Genomic DNA, 23,808 nt, shown 5'->3' on the forward strand with positions numbered 1-23,808 from the left:
TTACTTTCAATTATTTTAGAATAATTTTAGATTTTAGTTTCAAATGAAGAAGATACTAGCTGATACTGTTTCTAGGACCCCAGTGACCTCCTCTATTAAAAACAACAAAAGTTATTTGGAAGGTTACAAAGTTCTATTTGTTCATTATAGAAAGTTTAAAAAACAGAAAAGCACAAAAGGAAAAATTTAAAAATCACCTATAATCTCACAACTGAAAAATAAGTAAAGTTACTCTTTTAGCATATATATATAATTTGGGGGATTGTGAACTACTTCCAGTTTTGGGTTGTTTTTTATTTTTGCTATTATAATATAAATAAAAATGTGGATACGTTTAGTCTTTTTGCATATATATTTTCTTAGGATAAATTTCTGCAAGTGGAATCATATGGTCAAAAGGAAGACCCATTCTTAATGTTAGTTTTATATATTTCCAGGTCACCCATCGTAAATGGGTCCCTATACTTTTTCCAGTACTAGGCAATTTTAAAACAAATCTCTCCAAATTTGATAAGTGATCTTATCTAGTTTTGGGGATTTAAATACCATCTATATCCTGGGGGCTCTCAAATTTATATCTCTAGCCTAGACCTTGCCTCTGAATTCCAGGCATGTATTCTACTGCTTGCTTGAAATCTCCACTTGGATATTTCATAGGTGTCTCAAAGTTATCATGTCCAAAATAGAGTTCCTATATTCCCCAATATGGTTCATCCTACAGTTTTCCTTGTCTCAGTTAATGGCAGTCATCCTTTCTGTTACTTGACTCCTTTCTCTCACACCTGCTTCCAGTTTGTCAGCAGATCTACTTCAAATATATCCAGAATTTGACCACTTCTCACCAGCATCACTGTCATCCTGGTTCAAGCCACCATCATGTCTCATTGTTATAGTGACTGCCTACCTCTTCTCTTTGCTTCTGCCCTTGCCTCTGTCCCTGCAGTCAGCATTCAGTGTAGCAGTAAAGTAGTTCCTATAAAAATGTAAGTCAGACCATGTCACTGCTCTGCTCAAAACCCTTCAGTGATACCTTGATTAATAGAGTAAATATCTACAAGGCATTACACTATCTGGCTTTCCATTACCTCTCTGACCTCATATCCTTCCACGCTTCCCTTTGTTTTCTTGCTTTCTGCCACATTGGCCTTCTTGCTTTTTCCCCTAACTGGCCAGGCTTTCTCCCACCATTGCCTTTCTCTACAGGAATCCTCTTCCCTCAAAGAGCCATACTTCCTTTTGGTGTTTACTCCCAAGTCCCTTTCTCAGGAGGCCTCCCTGGCCCATTCCCAACTTGTCCTTACTGTCTTACTTTTGTGTATGATATATTTTACTTCTTGTTTTTTGTCTATATACCCCTTATTTGTGTCTATCTATACATGGAGTACATTAAGCTCACAATGGAAGGGATTTTTGCTTCTTATGTTCACTACTAGAAGACTATCCATTGCCTAGAGCATTTTTTAATAACTAGTAAGTATAATTTTTCATGTATTTGTTGATCATTTACATTTCTGCCTTTTGGAATTACCTACTCATTATCTTTTACATGTCTTTTTTCCTAATTATTATATAAGACCTCTCTCTGTATTAATCTTTTGTCATAATCTTTTACTTTTTTCACATTTTGTTAGGCTCTTTAGTTTTTTGAGGGGCTATGAAATTTTGGAGATATATGTACATATACATATGCATGTATATATATGCATGTGTGTGTTTGTATGTGTGTGTGTGTGTATATCTTTTTTTCCTTTTCGGCTTCTGCTGGGAGTCTCACATTTCTGCACATCTGACTGCCTGTGATCCAGATACAGACTGTCTTTTCAAGGATGTTTGTATAGTGAACATCCTTGGAAGATAACAATGTTTCCTTCTACCAAAAGGCATGCTTACTACGTGTTATAAGAGATTTGGGTTCCCTAAACTCAGAGTTGCTTCTGTATACAACCCACCGCATGTACAGGTGTCATCTGGCCCTCTTGGTGTTGCTCTGCGGGAAGTGGGGCTTTGGAAACGAACACAGATGCTAATATCTGGCTACTGCTATTGCTTTGAGTAATAAAGAAATTAAGACTCTGACCCAGGAGTCTTGTGTCTTCTGCTAGCATGCATGAAACTGTGCTAGGCTAACTGGTAAACTTGGAGGATAAAATCTCAGACTCTTACAGTTCATGATATCATCTTTTGATTTTATGCTTAGTTAGGTTTTTGCTATCCTAAAATCAAATCAAATTTTACCTGGATCTTCTGTGAAAAACTTTAAGCTTAACTTTTAAATATTTAATACATTAAAATAAATATATAATTGTTTAATATAAAAATCATGTTTGCTGAAGGCAAATAGTTAAATCTGCTTTTTTCCTAATAAATGGTTGTCTTATTACCATTATATAGTGATCCATATTTTCCCCATTTATTCAAAAATCCAACCTTTGTCATACACTAAATATAATCTTAGTGTATTTTTCTTTTTCTATTCCATAGACCTCTATATTATTATGTTAGTGTCTTAATAATTTTAGTTCTTTATATATTTTAATATCTAATAAGTACTGAGATTCTCTAGTATCTTTTAAAATTTTTATTAGTCTCTTTATTTTTCCATATGAATTTTAAATTAATTTTGTCATATTCCTCTTCCCCTCAACTGTTATACTTTTGGTTGTAATTACAGTAAAGTTTTATTGATTTGGAAAAAACTGATATGTCAAGAGTATTGAGGCCTCCCTTCCAGGAACATGGTCTTTCTATTTTCCAAGTCTTTTTCATCAGTAAATTTTTAAAGTTTAAAAATAGGTCTTGGGGCTTCCCTGGTAGCGCAGTGGTTGAGAGTCTGCCTGCCGATGCAGGGGACACGGGTTCATGCCCCGGTCCGGGAAGATCCCACATGCCGTGGAGCGGCTGGGCCCGTGAGCCATGGCCGCTGAGCCTGCGCGTCTGGAGCCTATGCTCCGCAATGGGAGAGGCCACAACAGTGAGAGGCCCACGTACTGCAAAAAAAAAAAAAAAAAGGTCTTGAATAAGTCTTATTAAGGTTGCTCATAAATATTACTAACTTCCTGAAATTCCTAATTTTAGATGGTAATTATATGCAATCAGAAATAATTATTTTATTAGCTTCGTTGATAAATGAGTTATGTTTTTTAATGCTATAGCACTGGAGTACAAATGAATTCTAATGATTTATAAAATCTATTTATATATTCCTTAATAGACTACACTAGCTGCTTTGAAGGACGAGATTGCCTCTGTTGAAAATGAGCTCTTAGAATTGCAAGAAGTAGAAAAACAACAGAAAACTCTTATTGAAGTTTATAAAGCTCAGGTGATCATTGCATTTATTTTAATGTTTGTTAAATTTGGTAGATAATTTAAAACACTGCATTTGTTTATGATGTAAAAAAGCAGAACTGAAGAAAGGTGGAGTTATTATTTGTGATAAAATATGATATATCCCAAATATTTCTTAAGGTCCCAAATACTTTTATAAAATGATGATTCTGCTGATTCCTGATTTAAATATCCTGTGTTTATATTGGTTATTCCTAAAAGTAGATCTAAAATTAATTACATAGGTGTAATGTGAACCTATAATAATCCTATTAGTTAATTTTGGTTATGTTTGTCGTCTTGTATTTTTAATGGTATTGATTTAGAATAATGACTCCCTTCAAGGGTCATTAAAGCACAATATTTCCTCTTTCCAAATAAATAAAGTATAATTCAGATTTACTCACATGAAAGACCTGGAAGAGAACAGATGACAATATGTATGGAATAGAGAGTGTGTTAATTGGTAATTTATAGAAAAGCTTAAGTATTAGAAAGTTTAAGAAAAACTTCATTTGAAGGATGGGACTTATGTAGGTCCTTGAGTGGGTAACAAACTGTCAATAAAGAGCTTGATTTTCTTGGAAGAGAGTGTTTGAATTGAAGAATAATGAACTAAAGGTTAAAACTTAAGGAGGGGCATAATGTAGGTAAGTAGGAAGCGCTCCATCCCAATGGTTTAGATAGAAAATTGGAGTTGAGACATCCAGTTAGAATATTGCCGTCATCCCAGCTGGAGGTAAGAATGGAGGCTGTGATGGACTGTGCAGTGCGTTACTGGGAATGTCATCTGGGTCTTCCAGCTGGTTGTTCTGGTTTAATCCCCCATCAAGAATACTGTAGATGAGTTACCATATTCTTGACTCTGGGCCTTGTATAAAGTGCTCAGATATTTTTTGAGCAGATTTTGATTCGGAGTGTGAAATAATTGGTTTGGGAGCTAGTTTGGACCAGAGACTGATTCTTTAAAGTGACGTGGGCCTGCAAATGAGGATCTCTCTCTAATATTCAGAGCTCAGGTGAAGATTCTAGAAGTATTGATGGGAAAAGACAGGTAAATCATAAAAGGATTGTGGATTAGAGTAGAGCACTGAGTGATTCCTGTATTTAAAGAAGGAATAACATTAGATAAACATACTGAGAGTATTAATAGGAAAAGAAGGAATAACATTAGATAAACATACTGAAAGTATTAATAGGAAAATGATAATGGGTTTAAAATTGAAATTTTAAAATTTAAATTCAATTTTTTAGCTTTTTATTTCATACAGTGGTCCTAATAATAAAATAATGCATCTTACTTTAATAATATATTTTATTTTCAGATACAGAAGTTGCAGGAAGCAGCTGAAATGGTGGAAAGCAGATGTGAAAGTTTGCTACAAGAGAATAACCTAATAACAAAAAACAAAAATAAAAAATTAAAGAAGGTAAGTTTGACATTTTAAACAATAAAATAATGTTTTATGTATGTTTTGTACTTTATGAATTTTATATAAATTCTTTAATTTTGGTCATTTTCTTTAGTTTAGACCTAGAGATTATCTGTTCTCGATTTCTGTGGCAGTTTGTTTTCTAAGGGCATGACGTTTCGTCCAGGCTTGAAATGTTTGTTTGTGTGAATATTTTTTTTTACTTTTTCCAAAATATTTGGGAAATAACATAAATGTATAATTTTTCTGATACAAGAGCAGACTTAAGTAGCAGAAAAAATGGTTATTTGTCACTGAGCTTCATGCAAAGTTGAATACCTTTCATTTTTAATCTTACCTTTTTATTCTGGTAGTAAATCTTTTGTGTACAAAAGCAAAGTAAATATTCTCTGCTAAATGCTTTTATGGAAGAAAAATAACATTAAAAAACCCAACATCATTTACTTTTTTTTCACCCTATTGCCAAAGAATGAGGGGAAGTTCAGTGTTGGCAAGTTATGATGTTTTTGTGAATATTTTTAAGTTTTTAAATGAAACTGCATCCCTTTTTGGGTCTTTTCACGTTGTTTTGGTAAGGAAGCAGCAAAAGATGTAGGACGCTGACTCCCCTGACTCCCGGCTGGGGACATCATGGGATGTTACTGGTCAGTTCCAACTGAGTGTAATAAGGTGACTGTCTCTGGGTTGTCCCCACATCTTGGAATTGAGAAGTCTGAGTGAGGCACCAATGTGAAGAAGAAAGAGGTCAGCCAGAGCAGACATTCTGCTGGTTAAAAGAGATAAAGGTAGCCTATCAAATGTGCAACTTACTACTTAGAATTATCAATACTTTTCACCTATTTTTAGCAGAGCAGAGAAGAAATCATTTCATACCTCTTGATCAGTTTTTCTCATGAGACATACCAATGCAAATATCTCCTCTTTTGTAGGCAGCACTCTAAATAAATGTCTATTTAAAAAGCCTATTCAAAAGGCCAATGGGGCAGGAGCCTGTGATTTTCAAATACTGTGAGGTCACAATGTTTTCTTACTGGTATTAAACCAGACAAGCCATTATTATTTGTTTTTCTAATGAAATGCATCCTTTTTCTTTCCTACTGTTTTAAGTCTCCTGGTTTTCTCATGGGCTCTTAGATGTTTGGGGACCCAGAGGTAGGCTTTGTTCTACTTTTATCTTTTGTGATCAAGAATGCCAGTTGTTGCACAGCAGCTCTGTGTGTTTCCTGTCTCAGGGAAAGAGTCTAGCTCTTGTTTTCCCTCCCTATGAACATCCTAAGTGCCCTATGTCTTGTTATTTTTTCTTAACTAGCAGTACAAGCATTTTTTTAGGGCTGCTTCTTGTCACATCTCCACAAAAGTGCCACAGTGAAGAATTGCAGCAGCCAAAGAGATTAATATAGATACAGTTAGATTTGTTCTTAGTAACATATAACATTAATGATCAAATTATAGTCTACTGAGTACTGATGATATTAGCTATTTTGAATTTATATACAGTAAACCTACTGATTTGGACTAAGCTGAGCACGGCAAGGCTGCTCTAATTGAAATATCTGAGTTACCAGATCGAATGACAGAGAGTCTAAAGTTACTTTAGCCTGATGGCTGGACAGCAGAAAACCACCATACCAGCTTTCTTAGTAATATCTATACTTGAATATAAATGACAGAATTCAAAAAAGTTTACTTTCCTAAGTAATTTAAACAATCTCCCTGCAAGCTAATATTACCATAGTCGTTTATTCAGCAAACTTTTTGGAAACTAATTGAAGTCCAGCCCACTTTTGAGTCATACATTCTTATTTAGCAGAGGCTAACTTAAAGTTTATTCTTATTTATTTGGTTAAATCTTTTTTAAAAAACTATTATACCTAAAACATTTACTATATTGCAAGCATATCTAGTATTTAAGATAGTAGAAACGTTAATGCTGAATGTGTGATCTTGCACTTATTTCCCTAATGCTACAACTCAGGTGAGAGGCCAGATGGAGTCTCATCTGAAGGAGTTAGAGCACGACCGCGATTCCTTGACGGCAGCAGAACAGAGGCTTCATGAGTGTCAGGAGAGCCTGCAGCACCACAAGGGGAAATGTGCAGACCAAGCACACGCCATTAGGGAGCTTCAGGGCCAGGTGTCCAGCCATCATTTTGATTTTTGCTAGATGTGTTAAATGCTTTGGAATAATTTCACCAGTTGAGGGCACTCATGTCAGGGGGTGATTATTTTACTCTCATCTAAATAAGTTGATAAAAGGTCAGTTTCATGCAAATACTATATTATTTGCAAGGTATTTTTTAAAATATTGGTAATTAAATTTGCTGATTTAGTTTTTTCATACAAATCTGTATTTAGACATTTGAGGACATATGTAATAGCATGAGTGAAGGAACAAAGCTATGTTTACATGTATATTTTTTGATGTTAGGATAAGGTAAATTATTGTAATTTACCTTACAAAAACTAGAATTTATTTCAATTAGAATTATGTACCAAGTTTATTTGTATTATTCTCAATTATTTTTTTTAACATATACTTTTTTTACTCCATCAGAAGAGAGATCGTGGGTGCCATACAGCCATCTCTTAACTCAGTGCCTAGCACATAGTAAACAATAAATATTTTTTAAATTATTTTTCAAAGAAGCTTGTTCAAAGGTGGTGGCAAGTCTTTTTCTTTATCTGCAGAATAATTTTAGGAAGGATTCCCTATCTTTCAAATGTAATCTGGATTTAATATTGAAATGCATCCTCATTTTAAAAACAGGCAAACAAAACTTTGCTGAGTTTAAGTTCCTGAAAAGAGATCTTTCTAGGAAAATGTCAGATCACATAGATAACCTAAATTACTAATTGAAATTATGAGAAAAATTCTATTTTTATTTTTCAAAACATCTTAAACTATTTAAATATAGCTTTTGAAGCAATGGGAAGAATATTCTGTCTTGGCATGGGCAGGTGTGTCTTTGGTTGATTTGCTTATCTATTTTATTTTGCTTCTCACAAATACGGTTTTTACTCAGAGTTACAACTTCACAGATATTCAATTATCAATCACTATCTGTAAGTGAAACAGAAAACTGTAAGAGTAACCCTAAGTATCCAACAATAGGAGATTACTGTTTAAAATCTTCACATTTACTTAATAAATGTTCTTTTTCAATAAAACATTACTCAGAATGTTTTGCCATCTTTCAGTAAAATTTTTCATAGATTTTCCGTGAGGCAACGTAGTTTTTTTTTAATTAACCAGGAATTTAAGAACTTGTATTTTAACAATGTAATATTTCGTGGTGTCTCTCTGTATAGGAGTAATAATAATATTTATACCTTCTTCTTTTTTATAATTGTTCTAATGATAAACTATATAGATTTCTTTGGAAGTTGATTATAAAGAAAATAACCAAGAAAACTTTTTTCTCCTTTAGGTTGATGAAAATCATGATCTTCTGACAAAGCTTTCTCTGGAAGAGGAAAATTATCTTATTCAGTTGAAATGTGAAAACCTTAAACAGTAAGTATTAAATTGACTTAAAATTGGTGTTACCTTTTTTTCTACACAGTATAATTTTAAAATATATGTCTTCTGTAAAAAGAAAATTAGAACAGATGGATGCAGAAAATAAAGAGCTTGAAAAGAAGCTGGCAAACCAAGAAGGATGTCTTAAGCATACCAATCTTGAGTTTAAAGAGAAATCTGCAGAATATAGAGCATTGGCCAGACAGCTGGAAGCTGCTGTAGAAGAAGGAAGACAAAAGGTACAGATGGCCTTTATTCAGAAACTTTTTAAGTAAGTTTCTTAAAAAGAAACGAAGTATATCTCGTATATCTCCGCCCCAGACTTTTCTCTATCCTGACATCTAAATTCATATATTCTGCTACTTATTTGACATCTCCACTTAACATAGGCATCTCAAACTTAACATGTCCAGCACCAAATTTTGAATCTATCTGTCTAGACTCTCTTCCACCCATGGTCTTTCCCAAGCCTGTTAAAGGCAGTTCCACAAGGGTGAGATAACATCTGATATCCTTGAAATGTGGCTCTTAAATCGTAAGTGTCATATAGATATATTTTGATTCTTTTTTTAACTCCAGGAAAGCAATTTAAATTGATTTTGAAAGACACATCATTGAATGAAAGCTAAGTAGTAAAATGTACTGCCAATGATAGACGTGTAATCCAGATTTCTCAGTCCCAACCTTTGGGAGGAAAATAAGAAGTGACTTTATCCTGGGTTCAGACTAAATGGACTTTGGAAATGCTAGGTGCTCTCAGATTCCTTCTCACAAGAGTTCAGTTCCCAGAGATGTGTCTGCCCTCTCCTTTCTTTCCTGCTACAATGGAATATGGGGTTGCCTTTAGTTCCTACCACATGAGGAGTGCCATCACTGCACTGTCACCATTGTCTACACTGCTGGACATTGTAAAGGACACAGATACTTGTCCTGAGGGCCCTTTCTCCCACAGCTTCAAATCCTGCTATCCTCACAATCACCCTTGGAATTTGTGCACAAGAAATCTTTGTAAATAACTTTATAATAACTTAGAACTTAGTCCATGGGAGTGAGATTAGAGGACAGTCCTTTCTACTAGCTCCTTGCTCCTGAACTAGTCCCTGCGTCCACTGTCATTCTTATGGATCCAACCCAGCATTCCTGCAGATAGGCTCCCAAGTATCTGAATCCTTGGATGAATGTAGCTAAGCTAGACTTTCTGCTAAAATAAGCCATCGGAGAAATATGAAAACTCAAATATAGAACATTTTGGAAGTGAATGAATGAAAAACCAATCTCGTGTGTGTGTGTGTGTGTGTGTGTGTGTGGTGTAAATATCACCTACCCTGCCCCCAGTTCCGTCCATCCAAGTCTATAATCAGCATTGGTTGTGGACTTTATATGTCCCACCACCACTCCAGACACCATGGTAAATATAAATACTGTAAAACATGGCAATTGGTCAACAGGTTATAGAAATGTAGTATTGGGGAAAACCTACCAACGTCACAGAGCAGTGCAAATATGTATACCTCTTCCACTTCAAGCTAATTTTTCAGGTACTTACACAGCAAAGAGAATACATGCTTACACTATGCGTTTCTCAAGATAGAACATCTTTAAACACTTTCTAATTAAATTGTCTAATATCCAAATAATACCTGTTTGGAAAGAAGTGATACAGTATAACGATGTCAAGGCTTTAAATCATATTTTAAAGAAAGCACATTTAGTTTTTTCTTTTAATTAAAATTACAGGTTTCTGAAGAAATAGAGAAAATGTCATCTAGAGAAAGGGCTTTACAAATTAAAATATTAGATCTGGAAACTGAGCTTAGAAAGAAAAATGAAGAACAAAATCAACTTATTTGCAAAATGAACAGTGTAAGTATTAGTATGGCTTAATGTATTTTCATTAAAAATAAGTTAGCATTTAGCATTCTTACCTTGGAGTTTAGTTATAAACAATTAAAATACAAAGTGAGGGGAATCAAGGCTATTGCTTTACTGATAGTATTAAAAATAACAAATAATATAAATCATAAAAAATAAAAATGGGGGCTTCCCTGGTGGCGAAGTGATTGAGAGTCTGCCTGCCAATGCAGGGGACACGGGTTCATGCCCCGGTCCGGGTAGATCCCACATGCCGCTGAGCAGCTGGGCCCGTCAGCCATGGCTGCTGAGCCTGCGCGTCCGGAGCCTGTGCTCCGCAACAGGAGAGGCCACAACAGTGAGGGACCCATGTACCGCAAAAAAAAAAAAAAAAAAAGTCAGCATTTGGGCAAAGAATTATTATCCTGCATCCTTGGTAGCATCTATTACATTTCCCCCGAAGTCTCATCAGGCCCTTTCCCTGCATATTACTTTTACATGACAAATGCTTAATGAAAGTTACAGATATCATTGACTTATTTTCTTTCTAATATGAGTTTTTCAGTTTTTAAGATAAACACTTATTATGAGTTAGATTTTGATATGTCTTAAATAATGCATATTATATTTTAGAAAGTTATAAGTTGGTGTTAAGTAAACATTTTATATCTGCATGTGAAGTGGATACTTTGGTCCACTCAGCCATGAGATGAGAATACCAAATTGGCTGTGTTTAATTAGTCTTCTAATGTTTTTTCCTAACTATTCATGAAACAGTCAGATGGCATAAAAAACTGTGAAAGCTGGCACTAGTTGGGACTGAATTACTTGAAAACTATCTACTTAACAGTGACACAGGAAATAATACTTTCTTTTTTCCAGGAGCCAAACTCCATGAAAACTATTTTTTCATTCCCAAGCATCTAAATCATTGAAAACCTGAAAGGTTCAAAAGTTAAATGAGTTTTGACGTGCAATATTTTAATTTTATTGCCATCAAAAGTTCCATGGCAATTTAATCAGAACAAAACATTTCTCATCTTTAATTTAGCACAGGCCTTCCCTTTATTTCAAAACTTTTTTTTTTAACTCACTGTCAGACTTTCTGTTGTAAAATATGTGTGACATTCTTTGTGTAATTGAAACTTCTGAAAAAATAAAATAAGTATTAAGATGAGGTGTGTTTGCTATAATATTCCCAGTACTTGGGAATATTAAAGCTGCTAAAATAGGTAGATTTAAGATCTGATGTTTTGCTAAACCTGATCATTTTTACAGTAGTAAGAAACTAGAATTCTAACCATAGATTTAGACATTGCTGAAAAATGGGTTTATGAGTTCTTTCCCTTCCAGAGGGCAGTTTAGTTGGCAATTCAGTATTTGTTTTGTATACAAGGCTTAGCTCCATCTGAACTGTAAGCACCCTGAGAGGCTGTCTCATAGTTAATTGTATGCTGGTGTCTTCTAGGGTGCCCTGCCCACAGTGGCAGGCCTCTACAGATTTTCTGCCCAGGTGCTCCGGGGGAGGGCGGAGTGCTTGCACAGACCCAAGGGTGACCCTCAGCAGCTTACCTCAGACCAAGAAGCCTGACATGTCTTTGGAGTCTTATATATTATACTAAAATCCATGTATATTTTGCTTTCTACCTTACAGTATGTGTGTTTGTATTAATATTTTTCCCTCCCAAGTTGTTGAGTAAAATCGATGTTCCTCAAAGATTCACTATATCCATTCTGTGACTTTGTGTAGCTCAGCCTAGCAAGTTGTTTCATACCACCCACCACACTTCCCCTGGGGGCATCGCTCAGTTTCACAAGGTATTGGGTGTCATTGAACACCTGATAGGAAGGATATAAAAGATTTTTCTTCTCAAGGTGCCTACATTTTAGTTGGAAGCTAGATGATATTTGCAGCCTGTCTATCTAAAGTATTTTCAGTGAACAGATCTCTTGGGAATTTATATGCAGCTGAATATTTTAAAAATACATTACATTTAAAATTTTTTCCTCAAAGAATACCTATGATATTGAGTTCATTTTATTTTTTAAAAGATTCTAAAAATAAAATATTCATATTATCAAAACTAGAATTCTATCAGTTTTTAAGATAGCAAAAGTCATTCTTTTAGGCAAAGAAAATGGCAAAAACTAGTATTAAAATATGTCATGTTAAATGTAATAGAAATTAATAGTTTTAAGTAAAATTCATTTGAGTTAATCATGTTAAATATGTAATAATTTGGGGCTAAGTGAAGGTGTATTACAACAAACTCTGTCACAGTAGAGATCAACCATGTATGTGCTTTATTCTAGATTTTAAAGAAAAGTGAGCTCTAAGTTAATAATCAACACATCAGATGTTAGGATTCTTTCTTTAAAAAAATTAAAAACCATTCAATTATTGTGTATATAAATTTTATATTATGACTATCCTTTGATATGAATGTCATTATTAATTATCTTTATTTCTTTTTTTATTTAGAAAGCACAACATCAGGAAGTATGTTTGAAAGAAATACAGCATAGTCTTGAAAAGTCGGAGAATCAAAATGAGAGTATTAAGAATTATTTACAGTTTCTTAAAACTTCTTATGTAACAATGTTTGGATAAATTGTTGGATTTATTTTCTATAAGCAATAGGTTTTTACTATGAGTCTAAAAAGTAATTAGATAAAAATTAAATAAATATACTATCTGTTGCTATATTTTATGATTTATGGGTGGTACTATTAGGGTTTTTATGTAAAGATTTTTGAAACATAATTTATTATCCAGTTGAAACTTTAAAACAAGATACATGTTAGTATTCCTTTTTTGCTGGATAATCTTCACTTAGCTCTGGATTAATATCTATTTAATTTATTTTGGTTTTTGGAATATTTTACACACAGAAAAGAAGCCAGAATCATTCTTTGTAGCAACCATTCAAGTGAATTTGTAATAAACCTAGGCCAATTATGAGCCAAATACATGATTTTAAATAATGTATATAATTGTTTTACATTATGGTGCTGTATATTTATATATTAATATAATAAAGGAAAATATTCTGGATATTATTTTTAATAATGATATAATTGCATACTTTCTAAAGATACCAAAGGTCTCAGTGTACTTAATATTATTTCAAACATGCAGAGATGCCATTATAATTCCTGTGAGGTTTTAAATATAGAATTTTAAGTCATGGCTACTAAATGCCAACTGACGGTAACAGGTGAAAATATGTTGGCATGCATTGTTTCTTTATAAAGAATAGGCATTTAGGCTCTCCTATAAATTCATAGTCTCTTGTTCTTCATCTTATGTTAGTGATTGTCTGATATTATTAGTGTAGACATTCTGAAACCCCTGAGTTAAGTGAAAGATTAAAGGGGAATAGCTTGTCCCACCCCTACGCATGAATGATCAAAATAAACACTCTTAATCCCAGGAAGCTTTAGAATAAGGTGTTTGTTATTGGGATGACGTAGAAGAGCTACCAAGAACATGTTCTCTGTAATCTCCTAGCCTATGTGTCAAGGCAGGATACTCTAAAAGGGGACGGATGTAATTGACAAGGGATCAAGTAGTAGTGACTTCTCGCAGAGAAAGGCTTGAGAGCTGTTTATTCAAAGAACACTCAGGTCTCAAAAGATTGTTCAAAGAGGCAAGTTGTGTACTACACAGTCCAGCCTATGAACAGAGCTCAGTCCCCCCAGGGTGTTTTATCCACTTCTGACCAGAAATGGGGGCCTGCTTATCTCTGGTCCCCTCACTCCTAAGACTGCCATATCATCTGCAGGGGCTTACTTCCCTGTGACCCAACTGCTTCATAGTATTTTTCTTAAAATAGCAAAATACAGTAATTTCAGAAACTGGCCACATTTCTTTCCCAACAATTGCCAACAATATTAGAGTTGCCTTTTAATTTTAAATCATAGTACTTGTGGTATTAAAACATATGCTTGACCCTTGTGGTCCTTTCTTCATCTCCTACGGCAAAGACAGCCTTAGGAAATACTCACGTGAAAGAAAACTAAGGTTCTTGAGTATATCCCACTAGACTGTGAACTCTTTAAGGGCAGAACTGTATCTTATTTATGATTCTGTTTCAGCCACCACAGAATACCTGATATGGATACTCAGTTGATGTTTGTGAATAGGTAGATAGATGGGTGTTAAGAGAGGGAGGTATTCATATTCCTCCCTTAGATATGACAAAATGTAAGCATAGAGGGATTAACTTCTGTGGCTGTGATATAAAACTCTTTGGGTTTTAAAGTTGGCATTTGAACTCAAGCCTTCTGACTCCAAAATTAAAGTTCTATGTACAATACTTTTCTCCTGTTGTAAGCAGTGACAGCGGCAGTAGCCCAGCAGCGGCAGTAGCCCAGCAGCAGCATTGCTGTTATTTATTGAGTCTGTGCCAAAGTTCAGAGTGTAGTACATGTATTAATTCATTTAATCTTTATGTCTGATGAGAAAGGTGCTATTAATTAGATTTACTCTTCAGGAAACCAAAACACAGAAAAGTTAAGTAACTTACGCAAGGTCACACAGCTAGTAAGTAGCAGGCATCCAGAATCTCTGCTCTTAACTATGACCGTACTACCTTCATGTATATTTCATAAATAAAGGTAATGGTTTCTTTTAACAATCATGCATTGCTTCATCTATGAATACTTTCTCTTTTTTATATTTTTAATTTTTTTTTTTTTTTTTTTTGCGGTGCGCGGGCCTCTCAGTGTTGTGGCCTCTCCCGTTGGCGGAGCACAGGCTCCGGACGCACAGGCTCAGCGGCCATGGCGCACGGGCCCAGCCGCTCCGCGGCATGTGGGATCTTCCCGGACCGGGGCACGAACCCATGTCCCCTGCAACGGCAGGCGAACTCTCAACCACTGCGCCAGCAGGGAAGCCCTATATTTTTAATTTTTATCAAAGTAATTTGTGCATATGGCGTTTAAAAATTGGTCCCCGCAATATTTCAGCTGGACTGTGGAAGGAAAAGACTTACCGCAAAGTCCCTAAGGTTAGTACTCAGATGCTAGTGACACAGAATAACAAAGGAAGTTTGTGGGAACCAGGAGAACCGTAACAATCTCTGTGCTTAATGTTTCCATGTGAAACATTAAGCACAGACATTCTGCTCTTCTGACGTGTGAACCAAACTCAGTGTCAGGTTCAGAGTCAGTCCCCTGGAGTCCCCAAGTAGTGTTTGCTTCCAACTTCCCATCATCCCAAAAAGCCCTTGTTCCCACAGTACTAACAGGCTGGCAGGATCTTCTCTTTATCCTTGATACTCAGGGCCTCATGACTTTCTTAAGTTCTAAAAGTTTCCTTCCATTATTTATGGGATTATTACCTCTCCACATGTTCCTTTCCTCTTCCTTGATTTGTCTCCTGGGTCTGACCTCCACGCAGCTTACCTTTTCCCTCAGGGTATCTGTCACTGGGTTTCTTGTGAGGTACCTGATTTTTCTAACCGCTTACATGGTTCTCAAGGGCAGTCATTCTCTTTTTCTGTTGGGTACTGAATTTCTAAATAAGAAGTCAGGATTGATTTTTAGTTCCCGAAAGCGGTGGGGTTTTTCTCGTTTTTTTGTTTTTCAGCACTGTAATTCCATTCTGTGTTCATTAAAATTCTCTTGTTTCTTCCATTGGTTCTACCTCAGCAGGCATCTCCTGTTTCTATTGTGTTGGCCATCTTTCTTTCCGAGAGCGAGAGCCGTAAGTGAGTTTTAATTTTCCTTGCCTGCTCATGGTTGTGTTTCCCTCAGTACCTGCCAGCAGCCTGCCTTGCACATTTCTGGGGCAGTATCAAACTAAGTGGTGGCTTCAATACTCGTGGGCCTGAAACCTCTTACCCTACGCTGCGGTGCTGTGAGCAGCCATTCTGCTCCCAGACTTTTTCAGTCACAAGTATCAGTGTTTTTCCAACTACCAGTAATGGAAGCACTTTACTCCACTGAAGAGTCTCCTTCGAGGTTTTCTGGGGTCAGCAAGTTTGTTGCAGAAACAAGTGAAGTTCACGTTGGAGGGGAACCCCGGGCAGTATCTGTACCTGGAACAATGTGCAGCACTTTAAAGAATGAATTCAGTCTATATCTACTGGCCTGAGATTTGTGCATGATTTTTATTTTTAGGGTAAAAAAAGTCACAGAATTTTGTATTAGGTATGATTCCCTTTTTGTAATCAAAACAAGCATCTCTCCATTTGTGTATGTAAGTTCACATATGTTGGTATGGGCATGGAGGAAGGCGTAGAAAAGCCTACATGCCTTGGTAGGGGTGGAGGAAATAGTAGTAACTTTTCACTTATTCTGATGAGATTATATTTCAATTGTTTTTTCTAGTCAGATAATAATTTAAAGGTTGAAGGACAGGCATGATAGGTATAGAGTGGAAGAAGAGTAGGCTTGATGAGAGGTTATGGCCTGAGAATGGAATACTGGAATTTGATTTTCAGAGGTGGAGTAATTTGGGACAAGGAAAAAGTGGAGAGAATCCTGCTTGAGGAGGAGCTGGAGGTCACTGGAGTCCAGGATGTTGAGCTGAGAAGCCTTGGGTGTGAAGCTTTCTGGGATGCAGAAGGCGTTGGGTAGAGCTGAAGGACAAGCATCCTGGTTAAATGTGAGTGGATGTGTAATGACTCCAGGGAGGAATGAAGCCTTGAAACTCTATCGGTGGTTTCTGATTGCATTTAGAATAAAATCCAGAGTCCTCAACATGACCCTCAAGGCCCTGCATGTCCTGGCCCTCACATTCATGGCCTTAAGTCCTTGTCCCCCTCCTCAGTGTAATTATGTTTCATATTTGTCTCACTAGATTTTAACGCTTATGAGGATTTACTGTTCTGTAGCCTATAGCTAACACAGTGCCTGGCACGTAACAGGCACTTAAGTACGTATTTGTTGGATGGACAGATAGATGATGGGTTAGTGATATTGCCACTAGATCTGATCTTCAAAGTAGGGAGAGGGAATTTGCCTACTAAAGGGAAATTATATGGAGTCTGGGAGAACGAGTAGCTTTCATTCCTGAGGGCTGCAAGGGAAGCAGTTTCCTAGGTGAGGGGTCAGGTTTCTGTTCAGGCAGAGGTAGAGACTGAATAGACTAGGGTGTAGAGACCTTGTTTGTAATCAGATATGCTTTCCAGAGGCCACAGTGGAAAATGGGAGGGAGCTGGTATTGGGAGTCGGGAAGGTATTCAATAGAATGGGTTCACTTAATAGCTGTTTGCTTCAGATAATTTAACTGGAATTTCTCTCTTTTTTTCTTGTCTAAGAATTAATAAAAAATCCCATATGTTGTCTTCTTTTCTTTTGATGCTACTGAATTGGGAAGTTGATTAAATCCCAAGTGTAACTTAGTAGTTTTGATTTATTTAACATTACAACTAGTTGCAGTACTTTCAGATAACACACACACACAGATGCACACACAAACATTTAAGAATAATATTTTCCTTGAAATTTAAGATTTCCTTAAAATGTTAAAGTTTAGTCTTATTTTTAAAAATAACTTTAGTATCTTTCTTCTTTTCTTCTTATGTAGGCATAGTTTGGGGTGGGCACTGGAGGGAAGAACTGTTAGGAGCCCTTTATATCTAGTTTGTTATTAGTAGATGAAAATATTGACAATTGATTATGGCTAAAACTATAAAAAGTAAACCTGTGATTAACTATCATACATTATTTGATTAGAAACATTTTAATTATATACTGTGAATGCTTTTGGCAAGCTTAAAGTTTATTTTTTGCAGCTTTTTTGTAAAATAGATATCTTTCCCTATCATTTAAAAAAAACTAACTAAAGAGGACATCTAAACCCAAGGTGGTAAGATATGTGTAAATGGTCCTTAAGTAAAAATAAATAATTTCATCTTAATAATTAAACTTCTTGAATAATAAAATAATAAAACTTCTTGAATGTTACCTGAATGTAATACTACCTAAAACTTTTTTATTTTTAAAAGATTTGTTTTCACTTCTACAGATAAGCACACTTAATTACCTTAAAACTTTATAAATTTTCATTTCTATGCTAGAAGTCTATCTTGGCTTTTACTATTTTGAACTTATCTTACTTGAAAAATTGTATTTTAACCTTTCTGATAGTATCCATGAAGTTTAAAACTATCAGAAGTTGAAGCATCTTAAGAAACAGGAATTGTAATTTCTAATGATCTGATTCATGCTAAAACTCCAAGCGTAACACTTGAGGGTAAAACAGACACAAAGATTTCTATACTTTCTTTTTCCTGCCCAACATATAGAGAGCTGTTACAAATTAATAAAATATAAAGGTCCATCAGATAAAATGGCCAAAGGATAAAAACTAAAAACAGACAACTCATAAAATAAGAATTACTAATGACCAATAAACATTTTTACAAGATGTTCAGATTTATTAGTAAAGAATTGTAAATGAAAACTAATCTTTTTTCCCTACAATAATTTAAAAGAGGTAATCCTAGTATTGACAAGATAGGGTAAAATGAGAATGATCACGCACTACCAATAAACTTACTGTCCCATTACCTCTGGATACATCATAATAATTATTGCTCCATTGTTGCATAGTTGTTTCCATGTTTCTGCAGTGAATATCATCATCATGTACAATTCATTGCCTGCATCAAATTATGACTTTAAGATAAATGCCTAGATGTGAATTATTGTATCAAATGCCATGAGAAATTTCAAGGTTCTTGAAACACAGAATTGTTCATGCCATTTGCTACAATAATCTGCAATTTAGCCATTTATCCTGAAGTAACAATTCAATGCTGGCAGAACTACTTCTGTTATGCCATTCCATTGCTTAGCCAGTGCCTGGCATCTAGTAAAAACAAATCTTCTCATTCGACATTAAAATGAATATAAATTTGGTCACATCATCTCTCGATTTAGTTATAACTGTCAAGTAGAAATGTGAACATGCTTTGAAAATTATATGGAATTCTGTAATTGTAAATATTAATATTTGTTCATAATTTTAGAAGGCTATATTTTTATTTTTCACTAATATTTAGTTGTTAGCAGTTTAAGTAATACCCAAAGCTGGTGTTTATTCTCCCACATCTCTATTTATTGTATTATCCATTTGTATTAAAATTTTCTTTTGTTGTTAAAAGTCAGGTTAGGTTGTAGTTAGTATAAAATGAATTCCAGATATGAATTTTCATTGGAGTTATATAAAATAGTTTCAACTTCTCTGTGAATTGCCTTTTCACTTTCTTAATTAGGACTTGCTGATCAGTATTTTTGTTTGGTCTTTTAATTCTACGTGAAGTTTATTAAGATGTGAACTAACCAGTCTTTTAAAATAAATATCAATAATATTTGTGGTCATGAGGGGTTTAGTCATATCTCTGGTTCTTTTTTCCCCCTCCTTCATTTACTTTGGAACTGCCTGAGTAACAGATTTTTTTTTATTAACATTGTGTTAGTGTAAGGTGTACAACTTTTTTTTAATAAATTTACTTATTTACTTATACTTATTTATTTATTTATTTATGGCTGTGTTGGGTCTTCGTTGCTGTGCGCGGGCTTTCATTGCTGTGCGCGGGCGGCGAGTGGGGGCTACTCTTTATTATGGTGTGCGGGCTTTTCATTGTGGCAGCTTCTCGTTGCGGAGCACGGGCTCTAGGCGCACAAGCTTCAGTAGTTGTGGCATGTGGGCTCAGTAGTTGTGGCTTGTGGGCTCTAGAGCACAGGCTCAGTAGTTGTGGTGCACGGGCTTAGTTGTTCTGCAGCATATGGGATCTTCCTGGACCAAGGATCAAACCTGTGTTCCCTGCATTAGCGGGCGGATTCTTAACCACTGTGCCACCAGGGAAGTCCAGATTTTTTTTTTTAATTGAAGTGTAATTGACCTATAAACGATGTTACTTCCAGGTATACAACATAATGATTTGATGTTTCTATACATTATAAAATGATCACCACAATAAGTCTAGTTACCATCTGTCACCATACAGAATTATTACAATATTACTGACTATATTCCCCATGTTGTACATTCCATCCCCATGACTCATTTATTTTGTAACTGGAAGTTTGTCCTTCTTAATCAGTTTTAAATTTTTTTCCCACATCTTTTTGGGAGTATGAATGCTTTACAATGTGTTAGTTTCTGCTGTGCAACAAAATGAATCAGCTATATGTATACGTATATCCCCATATCCCCTCCCTCTTGAGCCTCCCTCCCACCCTCCCTATCCCATCCCTCTAGGTTGTCACAAAGCACTGAGCTGATCTCCCTGTGCTATGCAGCAGCTTCCCAATAGCCATCCATTTTACATTTGGTAGTATATATATGTCAGTGCTACTCTTGCACTTCATCCCAGGTTCCCCTTCCCCCCCGCCATGCCCTCAAGTCTGTTCTTTACGTGTGCGTCTTTATTCCTGCCCTGGCACTAGATTCATCAGTACCGCTTTTTAAAATTCCATATATATGCGTTAGCATACGGTATTTGTTTTTCTCTTTCTGACTTACTTCACTCTGTATGACAGATTCTAGGTTGTGTTAGTATTCTCCAGAAAAACAATATATATGGTATTGGCTTATGTGATTATGTATGGAGCCTGAAAAGTCCCATGATCTGCTATCTGCAGGCTGGAGTCCTGGGAATGCCAGTGGCATTCCTCAAAGGCCTGAGAGCCAGTGGTATAGATTCCAGTCTGAGTCTAAAGGCCTGAAAGCCAAGAGTGCTGAGGGCAAAAGAAGATTGATGTCCCAGCTCATGTAGTCAGGCAAAGAGCCAATGAATCCTCCCTTCCTCCACTGTGTTTGTTCTATTCTGGCCCTCAATGGATTGGATGATGCCCACCTACACTGGAGAGGACAGTCTGCTTTATATATGCTCTGGATATGGAATTTCCCTCTAAGCACTGTTTATCTGTATCCCACAAGGTTTGGTATATCATATCTTCATTATCATTCAGTTTAAAATAATTTTAGATTTCTATTTTGACTTAATATTTAATCCATGGATTATTTATGAATGTAATCCTAGTTTCCAGGCAGTTGGTTATTTTCTACTTATCTAATTTCTAACTTCCTAACACATGGAGATGTTTCAGATATCTTTCTGTAGTTGGTTTCCAGTTAAATTCTTTTGTGATTAGAGAATATACCTTGAATGGTTTCAGTCCTTTGAAGTTTGTTTTGATTTGTTTTAGGTCAAATTAGTTGATAGTATTTTTCAGGTCTTCTTATATTCTTAGCTATTTTCTGTCTACTTGTTTCAGTTACTGAAAGAGTTGTATTAAAGTCCCCAACTATAATTGAGAATTTGCCTATTTTTCCTTTCAATTTGATCAGTTTTTGCATTATATATTTTGAAGCTCTATTGTTAAGTGTATATACAAGTAGGATTGTTATATCTTGTTGAATTGACAGTTAATATTATATAATGTCCCTCTTTATCTTTGATAATATTCATTGTTCTAAAATCTACCTTGTTTCATATTAATAGAGCCACTCCAGCTTTCTTTTGATTAGTGATTGCATGCTATATTTACTTTTAATACTTTTATTTTAGGCTATCTATGCCTTTATATTTAAAGGAATTTTCTTGTAGATAGCAATATGACAGTCTCTGCTTTTTAATTGAGGTGTTTAGACAATTTGCTTTTAATATAATTAATAATATGGTTGAATTTACATCTACCATCTTGCTAATTGTTTTCTAATTGTCCCATTTGTTTAGTTTCCTTTTTCTCTCTTTTCCTTCCATCTTTTGGATTAATTAAATATTGTTTTACTATTTAATTTGTATCTCCACTATTGGCTTATTAGTTTTTTGGTTTTTTGTTTTAGCAGTTTAAAACATACATCTTTAAGTCCTTACAGTCTACCTTCACATAATAACATAACACTTTACCTATAACCTAAGAACTTTAAAATGGTATAATTTCATTGTCTCTCTCCCATCCATTTTGCTATTATTGTTATAACATTTTACTCCTGTATTTGCTATAAACCTCACAATACATTGTTACTATATTTGCTTTGACAGTTATCTTTCAAAGTGATTAAAAATAAGAAAAAATGTGTTTTATGTTTACCCTCATTCTTACCATTTCTGGCACTTTTTATTTCTTTTTTTTGATCTATTTTTCCAGTTGGTATCATACTCCTTATGTCTGAAAAACCCTTTAATGTGTTTTGCAGTGTAATTCTGTTAGAAGTAAGGTCTCCCACTTTATCTTTTTCTGGAAAAAATGTTTAGTCTTCATTTTGAAAGATATTTTCACTTTGCATAGAATTTTAGGTTGACTTTTGTTTTTCTTTCATTTCTCTAATGGAATTCATTGTCTTCTGATTTCCATAACTTCTGACAAGAAGTACAGTGTCAATCCTATCTTTGTCTCTGTATTGATTCTTGGTTTTTTTCCCCACCCCGCTACTTTCAAGATTTTCTCTTTATCTTTGATTTTCTATAGTTTAACTATGATGTGTCTAGATTTTTCCTTTTTATTTTATTTTTTAAAAATCATCCTTAGTGTTCTCTAGGCTTCTTAGATCTTGGAGGGTTTTTGTCTTTTATTAATTTCAGAAAATTTTTAGCCATTGCATTTTCAAACGTTTCTCCTGCTTTGTTCTCTCTTTCTCCTCATTCTGGGACTCTCATTTCATGTATGTTAGACTTTTGATATTGTCCCACAGCTCTTGGATGCTCTGTCTTCTCTTTCTCTCCCTCCCTCCCTCCCTTCCTTCTTTTCTCCCCCCCATCCCCCCCGCCCATCTCTCTCTCTCTCTCTCTCTCTCTCTCTCTCTCTCTCTCTCTTTCTTCTGTCTCTTTCTCTTTTTTCTTCGTTTTGGTCTGGATACTTTCTATTGATCTATCTTTCGGTTCACTGATTCTTTTCTTGGTTGGGTCTGGTCTATTAATAAGTCTTTTGAAGAAGTTCTTTATCTCTGATGTTGTGCTTTTTTTTAAATTTGTAGCATATCTGTTTAACTTTTTTATAGTTTCCATTTGCTGAAATTTCCCATTTGTTTATGCATATTGTCTCCATTTTTTCACTAGTTCCTTTAACACAGTAATCATAGTTATTTTTAAGTTGCTGTCTAATAATGCCAACATTTAGATCATTGCTAGATCTAGTTCTGTTATCTTGACAATGGATTTTTTTTAATCTTGCTTTTTTCTGCATCTTATAATTTTTGATTGAACAATGTACATTGTGGGTAGACAAATAGTAGACATATACATAGTCTTTATGCCCAAGATTGGGTACAACTCTTCTTCTGTCATGCCATTAGTGTGGAGGGATGAATCAATGTACTCAGTAGTTTAACTTGGTTTGAGTATCCTTGTTGTGATTACCTTCAGAGCCCACAAATTTCAAATCTCTCCAGCAGTTACCTTGTGTTTATTGTGGGGTTTGGGGGTGCCAAACAGTTTTTCTCAGTATGCCCCTCCCCTCTCAACTTTCAGCAGTCCCTGCACACCTGCACCATAGAGGGTGTCATTCTCCACTCTCTTGTCCCTTCCCCAATAGACTGTTGTTTGCTGCTCAGTGCTAAGCTTGTGTTGAAGCAAGAGGCTGTCTCAGTTTTGCTGGTCCTGCCTCAGTCTTCAGCAGTCCTTTAGGGCCTCATGGTGGGGAGGGTTATCAGTGTTCCTTTTCTTCCTCCTTATGGCAGCCAAATTCTGCTTTTTATCTGTGTGTTGGGAGGTG

The 23,808-nt window shown here is 35.3% G+C and overlaps 1 protein-coding gene and 1 long non-coding RNA gene across 10 annotated transcripts in view; both read left to right on the forward strand.

Moving 5' to 3' along the window:
• Positions 1–13,201, forward strand: part of ODF2L (outer dense fiber of sperm tails 2 like) — a 41,604-nt gene extending 28,403 nt beyond the window's left edge. For 4 of the 8 annotated variants that reach the window (XM_033432027.2, XM_033432024.2, XM_033432025.2 and 1 more), the window contains 7 exons: positions 3,212–3,322; positions 4,653–4,757; positions 6,736–6,894; positions 8,189–8,274; positions 8,357–8,519; positions 10,018–10,143; positions 12,614–13,201. In XM_033432027.2, the coding sequence (XP_033287918.1) occupies positions 3,212–3,322; positions 4,653–4,757; positions 6,736–6,894; positions 8,189–8,274; positions 8,357–8,519; positions 10,018–10,143; positions 12,614–12,742 (879 nt within the window). In that variant the 3' untranslated portion in view covers positions 12,743–13,201. The remainder of the gene's footprint in view (positions 1–3,211; positions 3,323–4,652; positions 4,758–6,735; positions 6,895–8,188; positions 8,275–8,356; positions 8,520–10,017; positions 10,144–12,613) is intronic. The other 4 variants (XM_033432022.2, XR_007478448.1, XM_033432030.2 and 1 more) reach the window with 4 other exon arrangements.
• Positions 13,202–14,822: 1,621 nt separating this feature from the next.
• The window catches only part of LOC125965017 (uncharacterized), a 35,702-nt gene continuing 26,716 nt past the window's right edge, over positions 14,823–23,808 (forward strand). For both annotated transcript variants that reach the window (XR_007478454.1, XR_007478455.1), the window contains exon 1: positions 14,823–15,841. This is a non-coding gene — a long non-coding RNA (uncharacterized LOC125965017). The remainder of the gene's footprint in view (positions 15,842–23,808) is intronic.

The sequence above is a fragment of the Orcinus orca genome, chromosome 1, assembly GCF_937001465.1.
Source record: "Orcinus orca chromosome 1, mOrcOrc1.1, whole genome shotgun sequence".
Taxonomy (NCBI): domain Eukaryota; kingdom Metazoa; phylum Chordata; class Mammalia; order Artiodactyla; family Delphinidae; genus Orcinus; species Orcinus orca.